Raw genomic sequence first — 21431 nt, 5'->3', positions numbered from 1 at the left:
AATTATTATTATTATATATAGTAATAATATTAATAATGATAATGATGATGATGATGATGATGATGATGATGATGATGATAACAATTTGTGGTGATGGTGATAGCAGCAATATTTGAAGAAGTTTTAGTAGTTAGTAGAAGTAGCAGTTGTAGCATTAGTAATGGTAGTATAGTAGAGTAGTAGTGTGTTAACGTAGTAGTAGTAGTAGTAGTAGTAGTAGTAGTAGTAGTAGTATGTGTAGTGTATAGTGTAGTAGTAGTAGTAGTAGTAGTAGTAGTAGTAGTAGTAGTAGTAGTAGTAATAATAATAGTTGTAGTGGTAGTCGAAGTAATAGTAATAGTAGTAGAAGAAGTGTATATAGAAGTAGTTACAGCAATTATAAATTCATCTTATGACCATAAGCTTGTCAGTTCTTTACGAACATGAGTAAAATCTTCGATAAAATAATACTTCATTCAGATAAAGCATGGCATAAATTTTCAGTAAAATTTGAAAATGTCAGTTTGTTACTTAAGAAAACCCAAAAGAAGATTTTATTTTCGGACATTTTAAACACAGAATCAATATCTTCAAACTAACCTTCTCCCGTGGCCAAATGCATCACTGTGTCATCACTAACCATCCATTTTGGTACTATCACATGAAAAAAATATAAGAATCAATCTAAGTTAAATCACATTAATTGGTGGAAAAAAATAATACTTAAAGAAAAGCATCAGAGAGTCCTGTGAATGGTGACTTTCTATAAGAAAAAGTAATAAGTAGACTCAACTTAATATGCATATTTGAACTAACTTGTAAAAAACAAAAACAAGAAAATGTTAAAGATTATTTCCTCTTGTTATTATGACACTTTTATGTCATTTAATAAAAACCAAATTGTAGATCTACATTTTAATTGTACTTTATAAGGTCCATTAACATAAGCAGACATGAAGAGAAATCTATCCGTCTGAAATGACCTAAACAGTCTCATCCAGATGCAAGAACAAAATATACTTTTTCTTCTTCTTCCTTGTTAGTATGTAACTTCAATATTTCTAAGACTTCGCAGACTTTTTTATTGTTCTTTTATTGAAGTTGACTGTATGAAAGAGTACAAATGAGCATCTACTCTTGAGTGGGGAACCATAAACTTTGATGACGTCCTTTTATTTTATTGAATATCACTGACATGTAATTTTACTTGGTCACACGGGCCTTTCCAAACTTTATTGCACTTTCTTCTCTGTACTAATGATTCAGATCTAAATCAAATTTTTCTTTGTTGTTTGATTAATAAATTTAGCTAACATACTTTGTATGCAATTCATTCAATTTCTTGGATTTCTGATTTGCGGTGAGGGTCCCAGACAGAACTGTGATATTCTAATCTAGGTCTAGCCAAGGCTTTGTAGCAATTTAATTTTATTTCTTTAAATCAAGTTCAAGTTCAAGTCCATAAGATGCAAAAGGCACATTGTGCCCATCACCACAAATCTTATGCACATAAATGTTATCTATCACATCACACTAATCCTGTCACTCAAATCATTTAATCCCCCCCGGTGTTCTTGTATTTGTGGAAAATGTGTTAAAATGACGTTGGGTCTGTGATGTCTATTTTGTCATGTGGTAGTTTGTTCTATTCACATATTGTTTGAGGGAAAATGTTGTATTTGGCTCGAGTTATGCAGGGCTTTTTAAGAGAACAGTCATTTTAGGCAAGGATGAGGTCATCAGTCAGTTCTGACATAAAAATTCAATTGAATACATGTGGAATATTATGAAGAATGAAATACATTATTTTGGTCTGCACCAAAGCAGAGATGATTTAAATCAGCTCCAAGATATCTGTGATAATTTCAGAGTTTATTGAATGATTCACCTTGTCCATGCGAAGGTATCTGATTTTCCTGCATCAAGTTTAAGGAGGACACACAAAATACTTATTATATTGTTATAATTATCTTCCACTATATAATTTTTATTATTATACCACATAATATTATATTATTATTATCATTATTATTATTATTATTATTATTATTATTATATTATTATTTTATTATATAATAACTTATTACTACATTATTATATCATCTTATTATTATTATTATTAATTATTATATACTTATTCTAAAAACTTACTTTTATTATCATTTTAAAAAATTAATCAATATATCTTTTAATTATCATTATTATATGCCTTATTTTTAGATGAACTACTTTTAAATAAAACACCATCATTTCAGAGAACCAGTGCCATTGATAAGCTGCTGATGTCATGGAAAAATATCATCTTGCAATTTAAAATGAAAAAGTCTCCAAAATAAATAAATAAAGAAAGAAAGAAGTAAATAAAGAAATGAGTACAAAATTAATGAAAAATAAAAGGGATTTTCTATTTTGGTGCCATAATTAATCTACAGACAAAGAATGGCAAAAGAATAATTTAAACAGAATAATGAAATAAAACGAAATATCTTCTCACATTTGACTTTTACTTCATTCAATCCTCCAAGTTTCTGTAGCTCTTTGTAAATAGTCTGACCACTGTGATTGAATTCCCATTCGCCATTTTTATATGCCAAGGCATCACCCACTCCACTCAACACCATTCCTTGGATGTATCTGTCTTTCAATCCCATGCTCTCTCCTTGTTGAATTACAACACTGGATACCAATTCTAAGAACAAAAGAAATAAAAATTAATGAATAAATTACTACTTACAATATTTTTTCTTCTCTTTTCATTTCTATATTTTAATTTTTTAAAATTATCATCATCTACATCATCATCATCATCATCATCATCATCATCATCACATATCATTCTCTATCCTCATTAATTACTTATTAATATTATTTTTATTATTTTATTTTATTGTTTTTAATTTATTATAAATTATTATTATTCATTATCATATCATCATCTATACTTATATAATTATTATTATTATTATTATTATTATTATTATTATTATTTATTATTATTATTATTTTTTATTATTATTATTATATTTTTTATTATTATTATTATTATTATTATTATTATTATTATTATTATTACTATTATCATATTGTTATTTTTGAGCCAATGGCGCTTCCAACACTAATTGGTTGTGAGACTGTCTCTACTATGGGCGAAGCTGGTCAGTTGAACGTTACTTTATTATATAGAAATGTAGATTGTTTGTATATGGTATGTATGACTCAAGATGATATTAATTTTCTTTTTGAATGGTCAAGGAGGTAACAATTAATAAAAAGTGCCAGATGTTGCATGTCAGGAAGAAAAATCCATATCATATCTATTACACTTAGAACTCTAATTCTAATTCAAACTCTTTGCCCAATAAAGAGGAGTTTATGTGTTGTTTTTGACCTGCAGTTGAACTTGTATGTGCATATTAATGATTGTATATTTAAATCCAATCGCATGTCAGGAATTATATACAAAAGTCTTACTTATTTGGATAAATGTATTGTTTTTGTTGTTAAAAATTCTTAGACCTATTCTTGAGTAGGCATGGGAACAACGGTTGGTAACCAATATGTAGGAAAGTCGATAAGTCTTGAAAATATTCAAAGATTAGCAACAAAACTACTTCCAGGACTTGAGAACATGTGTTAAGCATTCCTTGATCTACTTGGTCTCAAATACAGAAGAAGAGTCAGGGGAGATAAATTTTCATGTCTGATCACAGCGTTTAATTTTGAACTTGACAAATTAAAAGAATTTTACTGTGGATTTGATAATGTAGAAAACATTTCCATGATTGAATTAGAGAAATACAGACTAGTGTGCTTTAGATAATGCCGAAATTGTTAAAGTCAGTGAGCATGAAACTTAAGTCGCATTCTCGAAATTGAGCGAAAGAAAAGCAGCCAGTCCTGACGGCATGAAAGAAAAAATTCTCAGAGTGTGCATAACAATTGTGTTCGGTTTACATTTAAACCTTCAACATGTCTATCCATTGTACCTCTATCCCCCACATTTGGAAAACTTCTGAAATTAAACCTGTTTCCAAAAAAGATGAAATAAACTCAATGAACAACTTGAGACCAGTTGCACTGACTTCAATTGTCATGAAAACACTTGAGCGACTCATCCTCTCTAGATTAAGAAATCAATTTGTGCCACATGCTGACAGTCACCAATTTGTCTATCAGCCCAGAAGAAGCATAGCAGATGCTATTTTGTTGTTTCTCAAAAACATCTACAAGCACCTTGATCACACCAGGAGCTATTGTAGATTACTTTTCGCAGATTTTTCCTCTGCCTTTAATAAGATGCAATCTGAGTTACTTTTACAAAAAAATGGGTACCTTTGATATGTGTAATCGTATTATTGCTTGGATTCTTGAATTTTTGACTGACAGGGTGCAATACGTCCAGGTTGGTGACAATAGGTCCACAAAGAAGACAACTAACCCTAGAGCCCCTCAGGGCCGCGTCTTATCCCCGATACTTTTCACAGTACACACAAACGACTGTTGGAGTCAAGATCCAAGCGTGCCTTTCATTAAATTTGCTGATGACACCGCACTTCAAGGTCTTATCGCTAATGGCAATGAGGAGGCATACAAAATAAAACTGAAAATAGATAGCTTAGCTCTTTGTGTGATAATAACCACCTTGAGCTTAATGTAAGTAAGACAAATGAGCTAGTTATTGACTTTAGGAAAGTAAGGGAACCGACTGAACCACTTGACTTTAGGAAAGTAAGGGAACCGATTGAACCACTCAGGTTAAGGGACCAGTCAGTAGATCAGGTTCATTCCTATAAACATCTGGGTGTGACAATTGATGACAAGTTGCTGTGGACTGACTGAACATGACAAAAATAGAAAAACAAAAGTCAACAAACGTTTGTATTTTCTTTTCAAATTGAGGCAATTCAAAATAGATAAAACTCTTTGTACTTTATTCTACAGGTCAAACATGGAAAGTGTTATCACATTTTGCATTGTGGCTTGGGGAGGTCATTGCCTTGCAGTGAGTAAAAAAGAGTTAAACAGACTAATAATGAGGGCCCAGAAATCAACAAATGACATTGGAGATTTCAATGAGCTAGTAGAAAAATCTATCTTTAGAAAATTCTGTACAATTCTTGAAGATGGCGAACATCCCTTAAATAACTCTATCTTGAGATTGGATAAGAGTGGTTGCCTGATCTCGGCACAAACAAAAAGTGAAAGACATGGAAATCATTTTTACCTTATGGCAATCGAATTTATAACAAATCCTAATTGGAATTCTAAATTGTTGACTATATATTTGTTTCTCACTCGCTTTTGTTGTGCAATAGTAAACACTCTTATCTTAAAGTAAAATAAAAATTTTTAATGAAATAATATTGATAATTTAATTTCAACATAATGAACATACATAATAGCCATATATTCGTTTCACAATTTATATATATATATTTAGCACAGAACTAGACTTATTTACACTACTAATTTATAAAATTTATATAATTTAATTTAATTTATAAGATAATTTATCATAAAACAGGATTTTAAAGTAGAAATAATTTTAAAGAATAGACCTTATTTTTAAGCTTATATAAATTTTATCTTTTATACAAAAACCATATAAATCGCAATTTATTCAATTAAAATGTTTTTATTACTGATCTTAAATTATTTACACAAATTTATAATACTCAATATATACAAATCACTTTACACATACCCTATTTTGGATTGTAGAAGGATTGTTGCCTGTCTCACACTATCATAATAAATATTTTTGTCCTGATTTTATTTGGATATCCTGTTATGTTGTTAGAAAAGCTTTTCATTTATATCACAGTTACTTTGACTGACTTTTGTTACTTTTGAAGAGTTTTAACTCTTTTCTTTTTAATTTGCCTGTCTCACACTATCAGAATAATTATTTTTGTCATAATTTTATTTGGACATCGTGTTTTAATGTTTGAAAATATTTTCATTTATATCACTTTGATTGGTTTTTGTTACTTTAGAAGAGTTTTAAACTATGTTCTTTTTAATTTCTATCTGGACGTCCAAGTGATCCATGATTTTGTCTTTCTCGTCAAATAAAGCGGGTTCACCTATATTGATATTTACTAAAATCCTAATTTTGATTTGCCTTAATTTAATGTAGGCTTAGACATCTATCAATAATTAAATATTTTTTTTAACCCAACAAAATCAATACTGCCAAGGGAAACTATTCAGACTGAGTCCGAATAGCCACGGAAGACTATTCAGACTCGAGTCCGAATAGTTGTTTATAACAAGAGATGAAGTGAGTAGAAAAGTGCCAGAAGGCAATAGAGAATAAAACATTTCCGCGGCAGTGATGGGGGTTTGAACCCGCGACCTTATTGGTACAACTCCGCCTGGCCGGTGGTGAGAGCGTGACTCTACCGCCGTATGAGCTATCCACGATCCCAAAAAAAATTCGTAGTGGTTTAATAATTGGCTAGCACTATTCAGTATCTGATACTGAATAGTGGTTTTGCACTATTCAGTATCTGATACTGAATAGTGGTTTTGTACTATTCAGTATCTGACACTGAATAGTGGTTTTGCACTATAATACGGTGTTTTTTTTTTCCGAAACCTGACAAATTTATGGGAAGAGGGCAGCTGTGGGAGTGAATATGGGACTCAGAGAAGTGTACACCAGTGGGGAGTGAACCTGGGACTGGGTTTCGGCGGGTTTCCAAATAAAAAGCAATTACTTTTTTACGAAACACGACGACACCTGGCAATATCCGACAAAGTTATGAGAGGTAGGCAGCAGCGTGTGTGTGTGTGTGTGTGTGTGTGTGTGTGTGTGTGTAGGGGGGGGGGGGGGGAGAGGATGAACCTGAGATTCAGGGAAGTGTACACCAGTGGGGAGTGAACCTGGGACTCTGGGTTTTGTAAAAAAAAATAACAATATGGGGGGGGGGAATTACATTTTTACGAAACCCGACAATATGCGGCAAAGTTGTGGAAAGTAGGCAAAGCGTGGGGAGTGAACCTGGGACTCAATGAAGTGTACACCAGTGGGGAGTGAACCTGAGACTATGGTTTTCGGCGGGCTTCAGCTAGTTTCATATAACAGCAATTAATTTTTTACGAAACCCGACGAAACCTGGCAATATCCGAGAAAGTTATGGGTAGTAGGCAACAGTGTTGGGGAGTGAACCCGAGATTCGGGGAAGTGTACACTAGTGGGGAGTGAACCTGGGACTGGGTTTCGGCGGGTTTTGAAAAAAAAAGCAATTACTTTTTGTTTACAAAATGCACCAAATCCCAACAAAATGGGGCAAAGTTATGGAAAGTAGGCAAATAATGGGGAGTGAACCTGAGACTAAGGGAAGTGTACACCAGTAGGGAGTGAACCTGAGACTATGGTTTTCGGCGAGTTTCAGCGAGTTTCACATAAAAGCATTCACTTTTTTACGAAACCCGGCAATATCCGACAAAGTTATGGGAAGTAGGCAACAGTGGGGAGTGAACCTGAGACTCAGGGAAGTGTACACCAGTGGGGAGTAAACCTGAGACTTTGGTTTTCGGCGGGTTTCAAGGAGTTTCACATAAAAGCAATTACTTTTTTTACGAAACCAGGCAATATCCGACACAGTTGTGGGAAGTAGGCAACAGTGGGGAGTGAACCTGAGACTCAGGGAAGTGTACACCAGTGGGGAGTGAACTTGAGACTATGGTTTTCGGCGGGTTTCAGCGAGTTTCACATAAAAGCAATTACTTTTTTATGAAACCCGGCAATATCCGACAAAGTTGTGGGAAGTAGGCAACAGTGGGGAGTGAACCTGAGACTTAGGGAAGTGTACACCAGTGGGGAGTGAACCTGAGACTATGGTTTTTGGTTGTTTTCAGCGAGTTTCATATAAAAGCAATTACTTTTTTACGAAATCCAACGAAACCTGGCAATATCCGACAAAGTTATTGAAGTAGACAACAGTGGGGGGTGATCTTGCGATTCAGGGAAGTACACTTGTGGGGACTGAACCTGGGACTCTGGATTTTGTAAAAAAGCAATACCAACGGGGAGGGGGAATTACTTTTTACGAAACACGCCACAACCCGACAAAGTTATGGGAAGTAGGCAGCAGTGGGGATTGAATCTGAGATTTGGACACCGATGAGGATTGAACCTGGGACTGCGAGAGGCTGATACCAGTGGACAGTGAGCTCAGAATGTACTTTTATTTCGAAACCTACTGAAATTGTCAAAAGTTATGGGAAGGGGGCACTATTGGGCAATGAACCGGGATTCAGGGAAGTGCACACCGGTTGGGAGTGAACCTGGGACTGTGAGAAGAGGATATCAGTGGAAATGAACCTGGGACTATGGAAGATAGATACTAGTGGGAAATGAAGCCGGACTATGGGAGTTGGATACCAGACGAGAATGAAGCAATTACTTTTTTACAAAACCCACCGAAAAACCATAGACTTAGGTTTACTCCCCAATAGTCTACACTTCCCTGAGTCTCGGGTTCACTCCCCCACTGTTGCCTACTTTCTTTCCATAACTTTGTGGGATATTGTCGGGTTTCATAAAAAAGTAATTGCTTTTTTTTTTACGAAACCCAGTCCCAGGTTCACTCCCCAATGGTGTACACTTCCCTGAGTCCCAGGTTCACTCCCCACTGCTACCTACTTCCCATAACTTTGTCGGGGTTCGGCGTGTTTTGGCAGGTTTCGTAAAAAAAGAAACACCCCTAAAAATACCACCTGTATTCAGAAAATAGATGTCAATTGTAGTCTAATATTCAGTATATCTATTTAAATCATTATTATTATATTATTATTATTATTATTATTATTATTATTATTATTATTATTATTAATATTTTATTATTATTATTATTTTTATTATTATTATTATTATTATTATTATTTTTTATTATTATATTATATTATTATTATTATTATTATTATTATTATTATCATTATCTATTATTATTATTATTATTATTATTATTATTATTATTATTATTATTATTATTATTATTATAATCACGTAAATTTTAATATAATACGGCAATTAATTCACGGAAGTACATCGCTCAATTAATAATGGCAGAAAGTCTGGCCACATATTTATAATGAATCGGGTTTGTCTTAGATGACCAAACAAACAAACAAACAAACAAACAACAACAACAACACAACAACAACAACAACAACAAATGAGACAAACAAAAAAAAGCAAGACTTAAAAAAACAATAAACAATAGAAGAGCACATCAATGAAAAACAACGAGATTATAACACATAAAAGATATTCGTAATAAATCGATAACTGATTAAATTACTCGAACTACTTGATTAAAAAAAAATAATAATCATAATAATGATGATGATGACGATTACAACAACAACAATAATAATAATAATAATAATAATAATAATAATAATAGTAAGTAAGTATAAATAATAATAATAATAATAATAATAATAATAATAATAATAATAATAATAATAATAATAATAATAATAATAATAATAACAAAATAACAATAGTATAATATCAACATTAAAGCATATTACAGGCAAATAAAATTATTAAAACAAAAGTTTTAAAAATATCAATAGACAGAAGGAATTTTTAAAATATTGGGGAAAAAAAAAAAAGTTATCCCTGCCGGGATTTGAACTCTCGAACCTTAAGCTCAGAGTCAAACAGCTTATATCCACCAAGCCATGGTGTCACTAAACATTAAGTGACATTTAATCATGTCTATGTAGATATTTTAAAATGTATTTGAATGCCACTCTTACTTTGATATTTTGAACTATGTTAATTGCACCATAGCAGAAATTAAAAAATTACGATCAAAATATTTTTACAACTTTGAATCGGGCTGTCAGTTGCTGCACGTGTTCAATCTGGAAGTAGGTCAGCAGTTCAACCGAGATTGTCGCACTTTTCACTCTCTCTATAAAAAAGAGTTCCTTGTGGATACTGAATAGTGGCAAAGCACTATAGAAGAGTAAAGGAAGGTGCCCCAAACGTAAACAAAGGTCGAGAAGCACGTGGCAAACCACATGTTCCTGTCTTGACAGCTCACGTTCCAATGTAAATAATAGAAAAAAATAACCTTTAAAATTTGGCTGTTAGGTGGCAAAAGAAACGCATATTCATAAATACTCGATCATGCATCAAATAATGTCTAGATATGGATATTTTATGGAACAAAAGGTAAAATTTTCTAAAATTTATCAAAAGTTACAGTCTATCTATTTTTAGACCAGAGCAAATTATTGCGCTGGTGTGAACAAAACGAGAATTATTCGGAGCCTGATTTTCATAATAATTTAGCCTTATATTATTATTTCTGCAACTGTTAGATTTTATGTAAACATATTTTCAATACTGAAAGTGTATTGCCTACAACTCAAACTACAAAATTGGGAGACCTATATTGTGCGTAAATTGTTCCGGTCCCTAACGGAAATCACTAGCAACTTGTTATTGTTTACGTTAGGGGCACCTAACTTTACTGCTCTATTCAGTATCAGATACTGAATAACCACTTCCTTAATAATTATTGGCCCCATGACTAAAAACTCCTCTAATGATAAATGATGTTTAAATAGTTGCATTCTAATCTTATAAAATTGGTTGGCATTTATCTTTTACCAAGAACGGGAGATCAGGAAAAGGGTTTATCAATGTTTTCCCTTTGCCTTATCCGTTTGTACAACCGAAAGTAGATGGCTTGGCTCATTGGCTTGGTGATATCCGGAGATTCCCGATACCTACTTACTTGTCACAGTGAAAAAATTGCTTTTCTTCCCAAAAAGATAGATAGATTTTCAGATTGTTATTGTTTCGCACTCAAACCCTTCCTCTTTTATGAAAATAACTTGACAGATAATAGGACCGTCCTAGAATAATGTCCACAATAGTTTGGCTGATTAAGCAGGAACTAGTTTACAATTTCTAAAAATAATCCTTATTCATCAGACACAACTTTCACTATCATCATCATCCTCATCATCATCATTATCATCATACATCATCATCATCATCATCATCATCATCATCATCATCATTAATAATAATAATAATAATAATAATAATAATAATAATAATAATAATAATAATAATAATAATAATAATAATAATAATAATAATAATAATAATAATAATAATGAAGATGATGATGATGATGATGATGATGATGATGATGATGATGATGATGATGATGATGATGATGATGCGGATGATGATGATGATGATTGCTGCCATTATCGGGTCCCATTCTCTAGGCGTTGTTGCCAGCGTTCCCGACACTCTTTGCATGGACTTGCAAAATTTCACATCTACCTTCTCAACGCTCTTACCTCTAACCCACACTGTAGCGCAATACTCCGTGGTGGAATAGCATAGTGCCGTGGTGGAAGTCCTCGGGAGCTCTTGATTAGCACCCATTAACATCTCAATATGATAATGTTAGCACCCCAAGCTGATCCTGTCAGCTTCTTCAGAAGACTGCTGCGTTTCTCTATATTCCGGGCAACTCCTTTGAAATGCACCCGATAAGTAATGCTGCGGTCTAGTGTCATAGGTGGAATGCAGTGGCCACGACTTTCGAAGTATTCATCTTCAGGTACCACTTGTCGAAGTAGGCTTTGATTGTGGTGATGTCCACTTTGAGTAACGAGTACTCTGGTCCTCGTATCCCAGCCTCAGAGAGGAAGTGTTCGGCATGTCGCTAATGTAGACATTAAACAACATTAGCGCCAGAACAGATCTCTGAGAACCACATTCTTCAGTTCCCTAACTTTACTCGTAGTATCTCCCACCGCAACGTGGAATTGTCTTTCCCCTAAGATTGAAGAGAACAGCTTCAAGGTCTCTTTGCACGTTATGATCTCTGCAAGTTTAAGTATTGATTCTTCGCTCCAGACTGTATCGTACTCCGCCGACAGGTCTATAAATACAGCACTAGTTTGTTGTTTCCTCTCGACCCTGCCTCGATATGCTCTGTGAGGGCTATGACCTGTTCCGTCGTCCACCTCTCTTCCCTGAAGGCCGTCTGCTCGGTTGGCAGGGCAGCGTCCAGACTCTCCAAAAGTTTGTACAAGCAACTCAGAAGTGATATGGGTCTGTAACTGTCGGCCTCCTTCGCCGGTTTTCCTGGATTCAGGATGGCAACTATCTTAGCGTGATTCCATACTTGTGGAAGATTTCCTTTTGCAAGGACGTCGACATTGCCTATGCCAGCCAGGCCCGTGCCTTGGGGCCCATATGCATCACCATATCGGGATATAGGCTATGCCATCTATGGCTGCTGCCTTGCCTTGCAGACACCGTGCTCGAAAGACTGATTCAGGACCGGTTTGCTACGGTTCTTTATGTTCCTGGCAATTGTGTCTGCCTCACATTCTGATGCAGCCTTCGCGAATTTCCGGTCCGGATCAAATTTCTTTATCAGTCGCCTAGCGTGGCGGCTAGATTGTGTAAAGTCGAGCCTTTCACGGCCAGAGTGGTCTATCGGCTACGTCCTGGGACTGGGTCTGCCGGTACAGCTTTTCCGACTCTTTCGTCCAGCAGAGTTTTTAAATGACTGTTTGCCCCGTGGAATGGAGCGGTGAGCGCACTTCGCCAGCAGTCTGTTAAATCTGGTAATGTTCTGGGACTTGGGAAGAATAGCAGGGCAGACCTGCTCGATACAGGAACCGAATTCCTCCCAGTTAGCCTTCCTGAAGTTCCACTTGCAAAGTGGGAGAGACTGCACCCTAGAAATTGTCACCGACGCTGTGACAAGAACTGGTCTGTGCTGGCTATGCGGGAAGTCGCCGAGGACTGTCCGCTTCATCTGCAGCGGTTCTCCGTTCTCTCCCTTCGTGACGAGGGTGAGATCTTATGGCGGGTGCCCCTGAAGGTACCCTTGACTGTAGGATCGTACACTAGGTGTAGATCGTTACAGTCCATCCATGAGTAGAATAGTCCACCTGCCTCATTGCAGTCTCGGTAGCCCCATTCGTGGTGGTGACTATTAAAGTCTCCCAGACAGATGGAAGGATGGTGCAGTCGCTCTGGGTGGTTTGAAAATGTTGTGAAAATACAGGCCACATACCTAAACGGAAATTCTATTCACCCCGTTGCGTTCTCAATGACCCTTACCTTCGAATGCTCTTTAGCGTAAACGCTAACCCCTCCTTTGAGCCTCGAAGTGTCCTCTCGCTGGACCACCGTATAACCTGGGATCCGGAATCGAGAAGATTGCTTGCCTGAATAAAGATGGGTCTCCTGTAATAAGAGGATATCAACGCTATGGGCGGCCAATAGCTTTGACAAAAGCTCATTTTTTGATACTCTGGATCTCGATATTGAGGGACAATATGTGCGTCAGGTATCGTATCCCTGATATCGTATTTTCCAATTGAAGATGCAATGGGACGCTCGCTTATTTCTCGATCGTGCTGACGACCCTGGCGACACGAACGCGGTAGTATTTGGTCAGGCTGCCGGCCGCTCGCCATTGATGAATCTGAATATTGGGCATGAAATCATTAGAAAATAGAGTAGTGTGGAGCCCGGGATGGCCGAGGCTATTCGGCACCGGGTTGGATTTCCATTTGTCACATATCAGGGCGGGTCGTTCAAGGCGCCCGCTATAGGCCCGACATCCGGGATGGTCTCGTGACGGTAAATACTCCTTTACCCCTGATATTCCTCAGGCTCCCCCACCAACGGCTAGGTAGGAGATCCACGAGGGAGAACAATAGGCACGTGTACGGCGCCAAACCAATACTGAGCACTAACGCTATACAAACACACAAGTTCGCCATGTTTTAAAGATGTGTGTGTGTGTGTGTGTGTGTGTGTGTGTGTGTGTGTGTGTGTGGGTGTGTTAACACACCAAAGATGACCGATGAACAACCGAAATTAAAAACAGGATAGCAATGGCAACCCAATCCAATACATCCAGTCCAAAATAGTTGCAGCTTCATATGATGAAGATTGGCGCGACGACGTGTGGTTGGGTGGCATTGATATGCTATCTATTTATTGGTTTTAAACTGGTCGCGTTTTTTAAAAATCGAGTATTTTCGAGTTATTGGTTGCTCTGACATTTTCAGGGTTCTGGTACTAAGGAAGAATGGCTGTTTGTGCGCATTGATTATGGAATATGGCAGTGCATTATCCTCTTTTTGTTGGTTATTCGGATGAATTGACATTGTTATGGGATGGAACTCCATTTTCCGCTCGCTTTCCCATTCTTGTAGGTTTGCAAGGTTCTGTTGTAGATTGACTCCGTCTTTCTCTGATATTATTTGTCGATATAATATAATATCTGCAAACAACCGCAAGTCTGGATAAGATATGGAAAAGCAAGAGCATGACACTCGGTTCCAAACTAAAATTACACTAAGCACATGTTATTTCAATCATCTAATACGGTTGTGAAAGTTGGACATTAACCTCAGACATCCTAAAAAGGATATAATAATTCGAAAACAAATGCTATAGCTGCATTTTGGGCATCATCTGGACGTCGAATGAAGAGGTTTACAGAATTTATCTATATAATAGCACCACTGGAATCCCCCTGTCTATAGTTGGTCCCATGAGACACTGGCAAAAAAAAAAAGAAAAACAAGAAAAAAAACCCCAAAAAACAAACCCCATTATGCCAAGGGCACCGGAGGGAGACAGAAAGAGAGGACGGCAAAGTACTGGATGGATAATGTATAAGGATGGACAAGGGTGGACAGCCCAACACTAATGAGGAAAGCTGAGAGCAGACCTGGATGGAGGTCCCTTACTGCAAAGTCTTCTCTCGTGACTCCTCTACGACCACCTCGGTCAGGAGAATGAGGTAAGGTGAGTAGGTATACTCTCTCTCTCTCTCTCTCTCTCTCTCTCTCTCTCTCTCTCTCTCTCTCTCTCTCTCTCACACACACACACAGGCACAGCATGGATAAACACTGTTAGTGTAACAACTAATCTTCCCATAATCAAAACAGAAACAGTTTCACCAGGAAACTTCTGATTTGAATGTGGGAATAATAGCCTTTCAGTACTGACATTTACACGGTCAAACCATGACTTTGGATTGCTGTGATTATTTTTGTTGGATTTTTAAAGTAATGAGAACCTTTATCTTTAGAAAGGCAGATGATTGAGACGATAGGAGCACCCAGGGGGCCTTCGTCATAGGCGAGACACGTGTGCAACACTGCATCTTAGAAAACATTTGGTTGAAATACCGATCAAGCTGAACAGAAACATGTCAAAAAGTCCCAAATCTGAGACTTCCAACGGGTATTTTGTTGAAGTGCGTATGGAAGAAGAAACCTCTGGAATGGATCAATCATTGTTCACACGTTTTGGATTTTATCCGCGCTTTCCAATAAATCTATTGGAAAGTTTCATATTAATTATCGTGGAGTGCACAAAGTTCAATGATTTACGTTTAAAAACATTGAGTGTAAAAATATTTGTGCTGGTTGAATGATCCAATACAGCAGTTTTCTATGATGACCATAGACCTTGCAGCAATCGGCCCCTAGTACTATAGTCTTCTTAAATTACTACAGTTAGAGTTTCGAATAAGTTCCCAATACTGCTGTGGGACCTTTGAAGCACACGTAGGGAACAAGTTTGAAATTTTAAGTTTAAGAATATTTTTATTATACTCCTCTTACGACCTCACCATGTTATTTATCATGCAGATTTATTTTTATTTACACCAACAGGTGAAAACGTAACCAACGTCAAAATATTTAACCTCAACAAATATGTGATGGCTGGGTCTCATAGCTTACGGCCCAATGTTTCGCCGAGACATTCGAGAGAGAGAGAGAGAGAGAGAGAGAGAGAGAGAGAGAGAGAGAGAGAGAGAGAGAGAGAGAGAGAGAGAGAGAGAGAGAGAGAGAGAGAGAGAGATCATGTCGGGTCAGAATCTTTGTAGTAATACTGGATGTATGCACATGATGAATATTAACTCATTTATTTATTTATTCTTTTGTTTTGCTTTTAAGACATAGTAAAATTGGGTCTTCCCGAAAACTAAAGAACTATAAAATATTTATTTCTGGTCTTTGAATTCAGTTACGAAAGTTTGGTCTGGCTATGGAATATTTACAGAGTTCACACAAATTCCATTGCCAACGACTGTCAATGTTCATCTATTATCATAATCTGAAATAATACATTTTGCGTGTAAAAGATTACAATGTGAGGTGCTGTGCGATGAGAGGAGAGTTCCCTCCTGATCATTTCAGCGCCAGTAAAAAGGAAGACAATGGGATAGTAAAAAAAAAAAAAAGGTGTAGATTTACAATTAAAAGCACATAGGAAAGTAAGATAAAGGGACTGACTCAAATGGGAAATAGAAGTGACTCCAAGAACAAACTATTAGTGTACTTTGATATCACCTACACGCCTCATCCAAGCACAAGAACAGAATAGGATATATATATATATATTATTTATATATATATATATATATATATATATATATATTATATATATATATATATATATATATATATATATATATATAATATATATATATATATAATATAATATATATATAAACAGGAGATGAGTTTCAAGGGAAAATAGTATCATCTCCCAAAACCAATACCATAGCTACATTTGTCTATTTCACTCTCATCCAATGACTTTGACCTGGGCCAAGACAAAACCAAGTAATCCCAAAGTGACAGAAAGGGAATATAGGGGAAGAGAAGACACAGCAACACTGTCCTCTCTGCCCACCATGAGAGGTCAAAAGATCACACCAAGATAATTGTTAGTTCTTCAATAGTTAAAACATTTGATCCAAATACAAAACAAAGGATTATCAGGAAAAGCCAAGGCAATTACTAGTGTGATTGTGAATTATGTATTCAATAAAAGGCGTTTATTGCAAATGAAACAAGTAAAGGGCTCTTATAACAATGAAAAAATGTAAATGCAAAATATTTATTATTTTTGTAACACAGCTTTGCTTGAAATCTAACTGTTCCATGCAAACTATTAACTTGGAACACCTAAATTTTCAAACTTGATGAGGTGCATTAACTAAATAGATTTTTTAAAAAACAACAAAAACAAACAAAGGTATATTATTGAATTATCTTTGTTCTGGAATCATATTGTTCTAATCAAAATAATCAAAGTAGGACAAACAGTGACTCAAAATCAATGTTAATGCATATTTTATCGCCAGAGAGAGAGAGAGAGAGAGAGAGAGAGAGAGAGAGAGAGAGAGAGAGAGAGAGAGAGAGAGAGAGAGAGAGAGAGAGAGAGAGAGAGAGAGAGAGAAATGGTTTACAAATACAAACATCTTTGGCGATGTGAATTAATTTATGTCATTTAGAAAATATTTTTATCCTCCTTGTTCTCATCATCATCATCATCACCATCATCATCATCATCATCATCATCATCATCATCATCATCATCATCATCATCATCATCATCATCATCATCATTGTTGATGATCTTTTGAATAAGTCATAATCATTATCGTATATTGTAAAACTGCAATTTCTAGTTTATATAAAAACGCCTCTTTTTTAAAAATGAGAAGAGAACCCCCCCCCCCCCCCACCTCACACCCACACGCATGTCAATTGTACAATTGCATTATATGTCAAAGAAAACTAAACTTGTAGCAGGAGTGCAACACCACCAAGTATCCATTTTGAGGGCTCCCATTTAGTCTTCAGTCGGAAAGTCCATACAAATGTGGGTCCTCTCAATTTGGTCTTGTAAACGGGACATTCATACACAAGACGTTGATCCATGCGATCCACGGGGATAGCCTAGAATGCAATATAATAAATCTGACTGTTAAAGAATTGTTATATAAAAGACATTGTTTTCATACTTATATTAGAATTTGAAAAAGGAAAAATGAATGGATAAAAATCTTTAAAATTGATACTTGGTACTGTGAAAAACAAAGCATATAAAGCAGATATTATATTAAAGAACAAGAGAAAAAACTATAGTATGCCCTCTCTCATTTCCCCTTTAAAAAAATTAAGAAACTAATATTAAAGAAAAAAAACAAAAAGCAAAAAACCCATTTCACTACCACTAAAACAAAAGCCATCAACAAATAATAAAAATACAAGAAAAACACACATACAAAAGAAAATAGAAAAACAAAAAACAAAAAACAAACGAAACCAAACAACACCATTGGAAAACACAGATTAGCTCAGGCAGCAGTTGGTAGGCTCAACTGTTTGAAGCATTTTGTATATATTTACTTTTCTTACCCTTCAACCAATATCTTTTTCCTATATCATGTTGTTAAAAGGTTCAATCTCATAGCATTAAAAATGGGCAATAAACTGTTGAATTTGTGCATTTTTAGTGCATGTATGTGTGTGTGTGTGTGTGTGTGTGTGTGTGTGTGTGTGTGGCGGTGGGGGGGGGGGGGGGGGGGGGGAGAAAAAAGCATAAAAATTAATCTCATGCAAAGGTTAAAGACACAATGACTTTGTTTTATAAAAAGACCACTTAAAAGTATTATGATGCTCTACATAAAAGTCTTTTGTCAACAAATATTTTGCATCATTCCACATATTCGTCATGAGCATTGACTTTCCTCGTCCCTTATCTATTTCCTTAGCAGGCATACGGAAAGTAATGTACATTTCATGCAGTGCGATAGTTGCATTTTGGGCACCCTTTCTGTACTATAACCAGCTATGCTTTCATGCCTGAATCGAATTACATTGATTGTGTTTTGTGATGCAGTGAGGATCCAAAGCAGAAACGCTTACACTTGTGAAGAATAAAGTCATTAAATCGGGTAACCTTTGTGGTATGATGGTAGTATGTCTGCTGACTGGCAAACAGGAGGTCTGCGGTTCAATTGCCAGTCGAGGCCGGCTGATTTTTTGGGGATGGTTTATTCTTGTATTTTTCTCTCTACTTTGTCTGGCACTGTTTCATACACACTTTTCCAGACCAAAATGCTTTCATTGTTGTGAAAATGTGCTCACTTTATAGGGAGGTCGAAAAGTAAAGTTAATGCCTATGGGATGTGTTTAAGATTATGTAAACAAAGCATTTCTAAGATAATATCTACTGTTAATTATTCTGAGCATTGTTTTGCTCTTACCTCAGTTTTGAAAAATTTCCTGCCTATTGACATTGATGAATATTTACGAGTACCAGGATAAAAAGAAGGTGTAGCAAGTGAGTTGTATTGTATGAAACCAAAAGTTGATTCCAACGGAAAGAATAAAAATGCATTGTGAACACATTGAGCATGCCAATACTTTGAAAGTGCACTATCTGAATGTGTTATATTTTACCTTGAGGTATATGACTGGCATTTTCGGAGCAAGCTCTTTCAGAAATGACTCAGCCATGAATCCTGTTTGTAAATCCCACCTGGCTCCCTCCATGTACAGACCATGAATGTATGCGCCTTCCCTCGGGGCTGATGTCATTTCCTCCTTACTCTTTTTGGTAACATCACACTGCAGGCACATTCGATCCAATGGCCATTCATTCTGATTTTCAGATTGATACGAAATAAAATTTAAAAATTCTTTAATGTAAAGGATAATGAAGCACTTTGAAATAATTGAGCATGACAAAATCCTAGAAATGAATTATAATAATGTGGATTGTTTTCATTTTTATGAATTTCTTATTCTTCTAAACTGTGATAGTGATGCCAATAATTTAATATCACTGGAATAAAATGCAGGCAGACAAAATGCAGATTTCTTATAATTTGTTTCATGGATGTTGAATTCCTCATCATGGTTGTCATAAATAAATTCGCATCAAATTATCACCTAATTCGATTTACATGACATTTAATATGACCGATGAAATAAGAAGATAATTGCTATTACTGAAAGGAGTTTCCAGTATTGCAGATATAAAGTTTTGGTATTTACTTAACAGTGAAATTAACTTTAAAAGTCATATGAGTGGATACCTTCCTAGCCATTTGCTGCATGATGGCAGTGAGGAAACTTTGAGGGTTGAAAAATCCGCCAAGCCATGCACAAGATGGCATTGCAAAATCAGCCACCCAAGCATCCAGTTCTCGTGCTCTGTGAAGCATATCGCTATACCTGGAATTATGTTTAATTAATATATATATGATAAATAGATAATTTAAGAGCAAATGGTATATGAATATAATATTATAGAGGTAATTCAGGTTAAATCAAAGTATATGAATCTCTATGAATTAAAGAGGAAGATCCTGTTATAACCATAGCAAACATTTACCTTCCTGTGAGATGTATGTAACATGTTATGACATTATTATTGCATCATTGAAATGAGCGAGGAAAAGAGAAACGAATAATGAAGTTGAACACCAACTCTTTAATGTTCAATGCAATTCATAATTGTTACTGTATGTAGTGTGTGAAGCTATTAAAGATCATTCAGTATGTTAAGAAAGAGTAACATTAAAAAAAACATTGTCCTAATTTGTAAAATTACCCGTTCAATTCCTTTTGTGTACACAATCCAATATCTAATACCGGTTTTATAGAGCAAACCAAGGGTTAATACATTTATCTAAAAATTCGAATATAAAATCTATTTAAAAATAGTGCGCCCCCCCCCCCCCATCTCTCTTTGCTCCCCCAAAAAATAATATATAAATAAAACATGACAAAAATCAAAGCACAAAAAAGAACCCCAACCCCCCCCCCCCCCAAAAAAAAAAACAAAAAAAAAAACAAACAAACAAACAAACAAACAAACAAACACGAAATGATTAACTAAACTCTATTTAATAAGTTCTAATGTTATTCTCACCATTGCGCCAACATGAATAACGAAGGGTATGCCTTTTTCTCCCACCTCTCTGGAACTGTGTTCATAAAAAGGGCATTGCTGAGATCCTCCATGGCACTTGTGATTGTCAATTCTCCCTGAAAAGAAAGTTTGATAACTTACCACAAGAAAGCTAAATTTTTGTCTTCATCTCTGGAACTTTTTACATAAAAGGAAAACTTGTATCATCTGTTGCATTTGAAAAAAGAAAATTTAGGGTAAGTGATTATTCAAAGAATATTTTTTATTGATTTCAGCCCAGATCCTTGCTATTTAACATAGCATGAGATCAAAGATATGATACAAATTCTGTCTCCATGTCTTTCTTCTTTTTTTTTATGAACATTTTCTGGGTAATAATCTTTTGAAACGAAATAGGACAATGGAATAAAAATGAGAAAATATAAAAAGAACATGACAGGCGCATAACTTCAAAATTTGCTATGAAAGTAATTTTATGTGTAATTTTTATTTCAATCTGATTTTCCATTGCGCTTTTAAAAAATGTTAATTAAAAACATATACCTTATATTTACATAGAAAAAATGGAATATCTGAACTAAAAATCATAAATATTGCAACTTAGCAAAAGAAATAAAGCATCACTATTTGAAATTTTAAAACTTTTTGACAAAAATGAAAAATCAAGAAATTTTTA

General features: G+C 35.3%; 2 protein-coding genes across 8 annotated transcripts in view; both read right to left on the bottom strand.

The window, feature by feature from the left end:
- Positions 1-10902, bottom strand: part of LOC144972846 (ADP-ribosylhydrolase ARH1-like) — a 33482-nt gene extending 22580 nt beyond the window's left edge. Inside the window, exons 1-3 of one of the 6 annotated variants that reach the window (XM_078914560.1) lie at positions 10746-10902; positions 2474-2668; positions 580-633 (exon numbers count right to left, since the gene is read on the bottom strand). In XM_078914560.1, coding sequence (XP_078770686.1) covers positions 580-633; positions 2474-2630 — 211 coding nt within the window. In that variant the 5' untranslated portion in view covers positions 2631-2668; positions 10746-10902. The other 5 variants (XM_078914561.1, XM_078914558.1, XM_078914557.1 and 2 more) reach the window with 5 other exon arrangements.
- Positions 10903-17535: 6633 nt separating this feature from the next.
- LOC144972845 (dynein beta chain, ciliary-like) overlaps positions 17536-21431 on the bottom strand; it is a 137355-nt gene continuing 133459 nt past the window's right edge. For both annotated transcript variants that reach the window (XM_078914556.1, XM_078914555.1), the window contains exons 76-79: positions 20756-20871; positions 19917-20055; positions 19279-19479; positions 17536-17769 (exon numbers count right to left, since the gene is read on the bottom strand). In XM_078914556.1, the coding sequence (XP_078770682.1) occupies positions 17608-17769; positions 19279-19479; positions 19917-20055; positions 20756-20871 (618 nt within the window). In that variant the 3' untranslated portion in view covers positions 17536-17607. The remainder of the gene's footprint in view (positions 17770-19278; positions 19480-19916; positions 20056-20755; positions 20872-21431) is intronic.

This window comes from Berghia stephanieae, chromosome 5 (assembly GCF_034508935.2).
Source record: "Berghia stephanieae isolate SIO BIC M18660-M18661 chromosome 5, UCSD_Bste_1.3, whole genome shotgun sequence".
Lineage (NCBI taxonomy): Eukaryota > Metazoa > Mollusca > Gastropoda > Nudibranchia > Aeolidiidae > Berghia > Berghia stephanieae.
The sequence above is the reverse complement of the archived record's forward strand: the minus strand, read 5'-3'. Positions and strand labels throughout refer to the sequence as shown.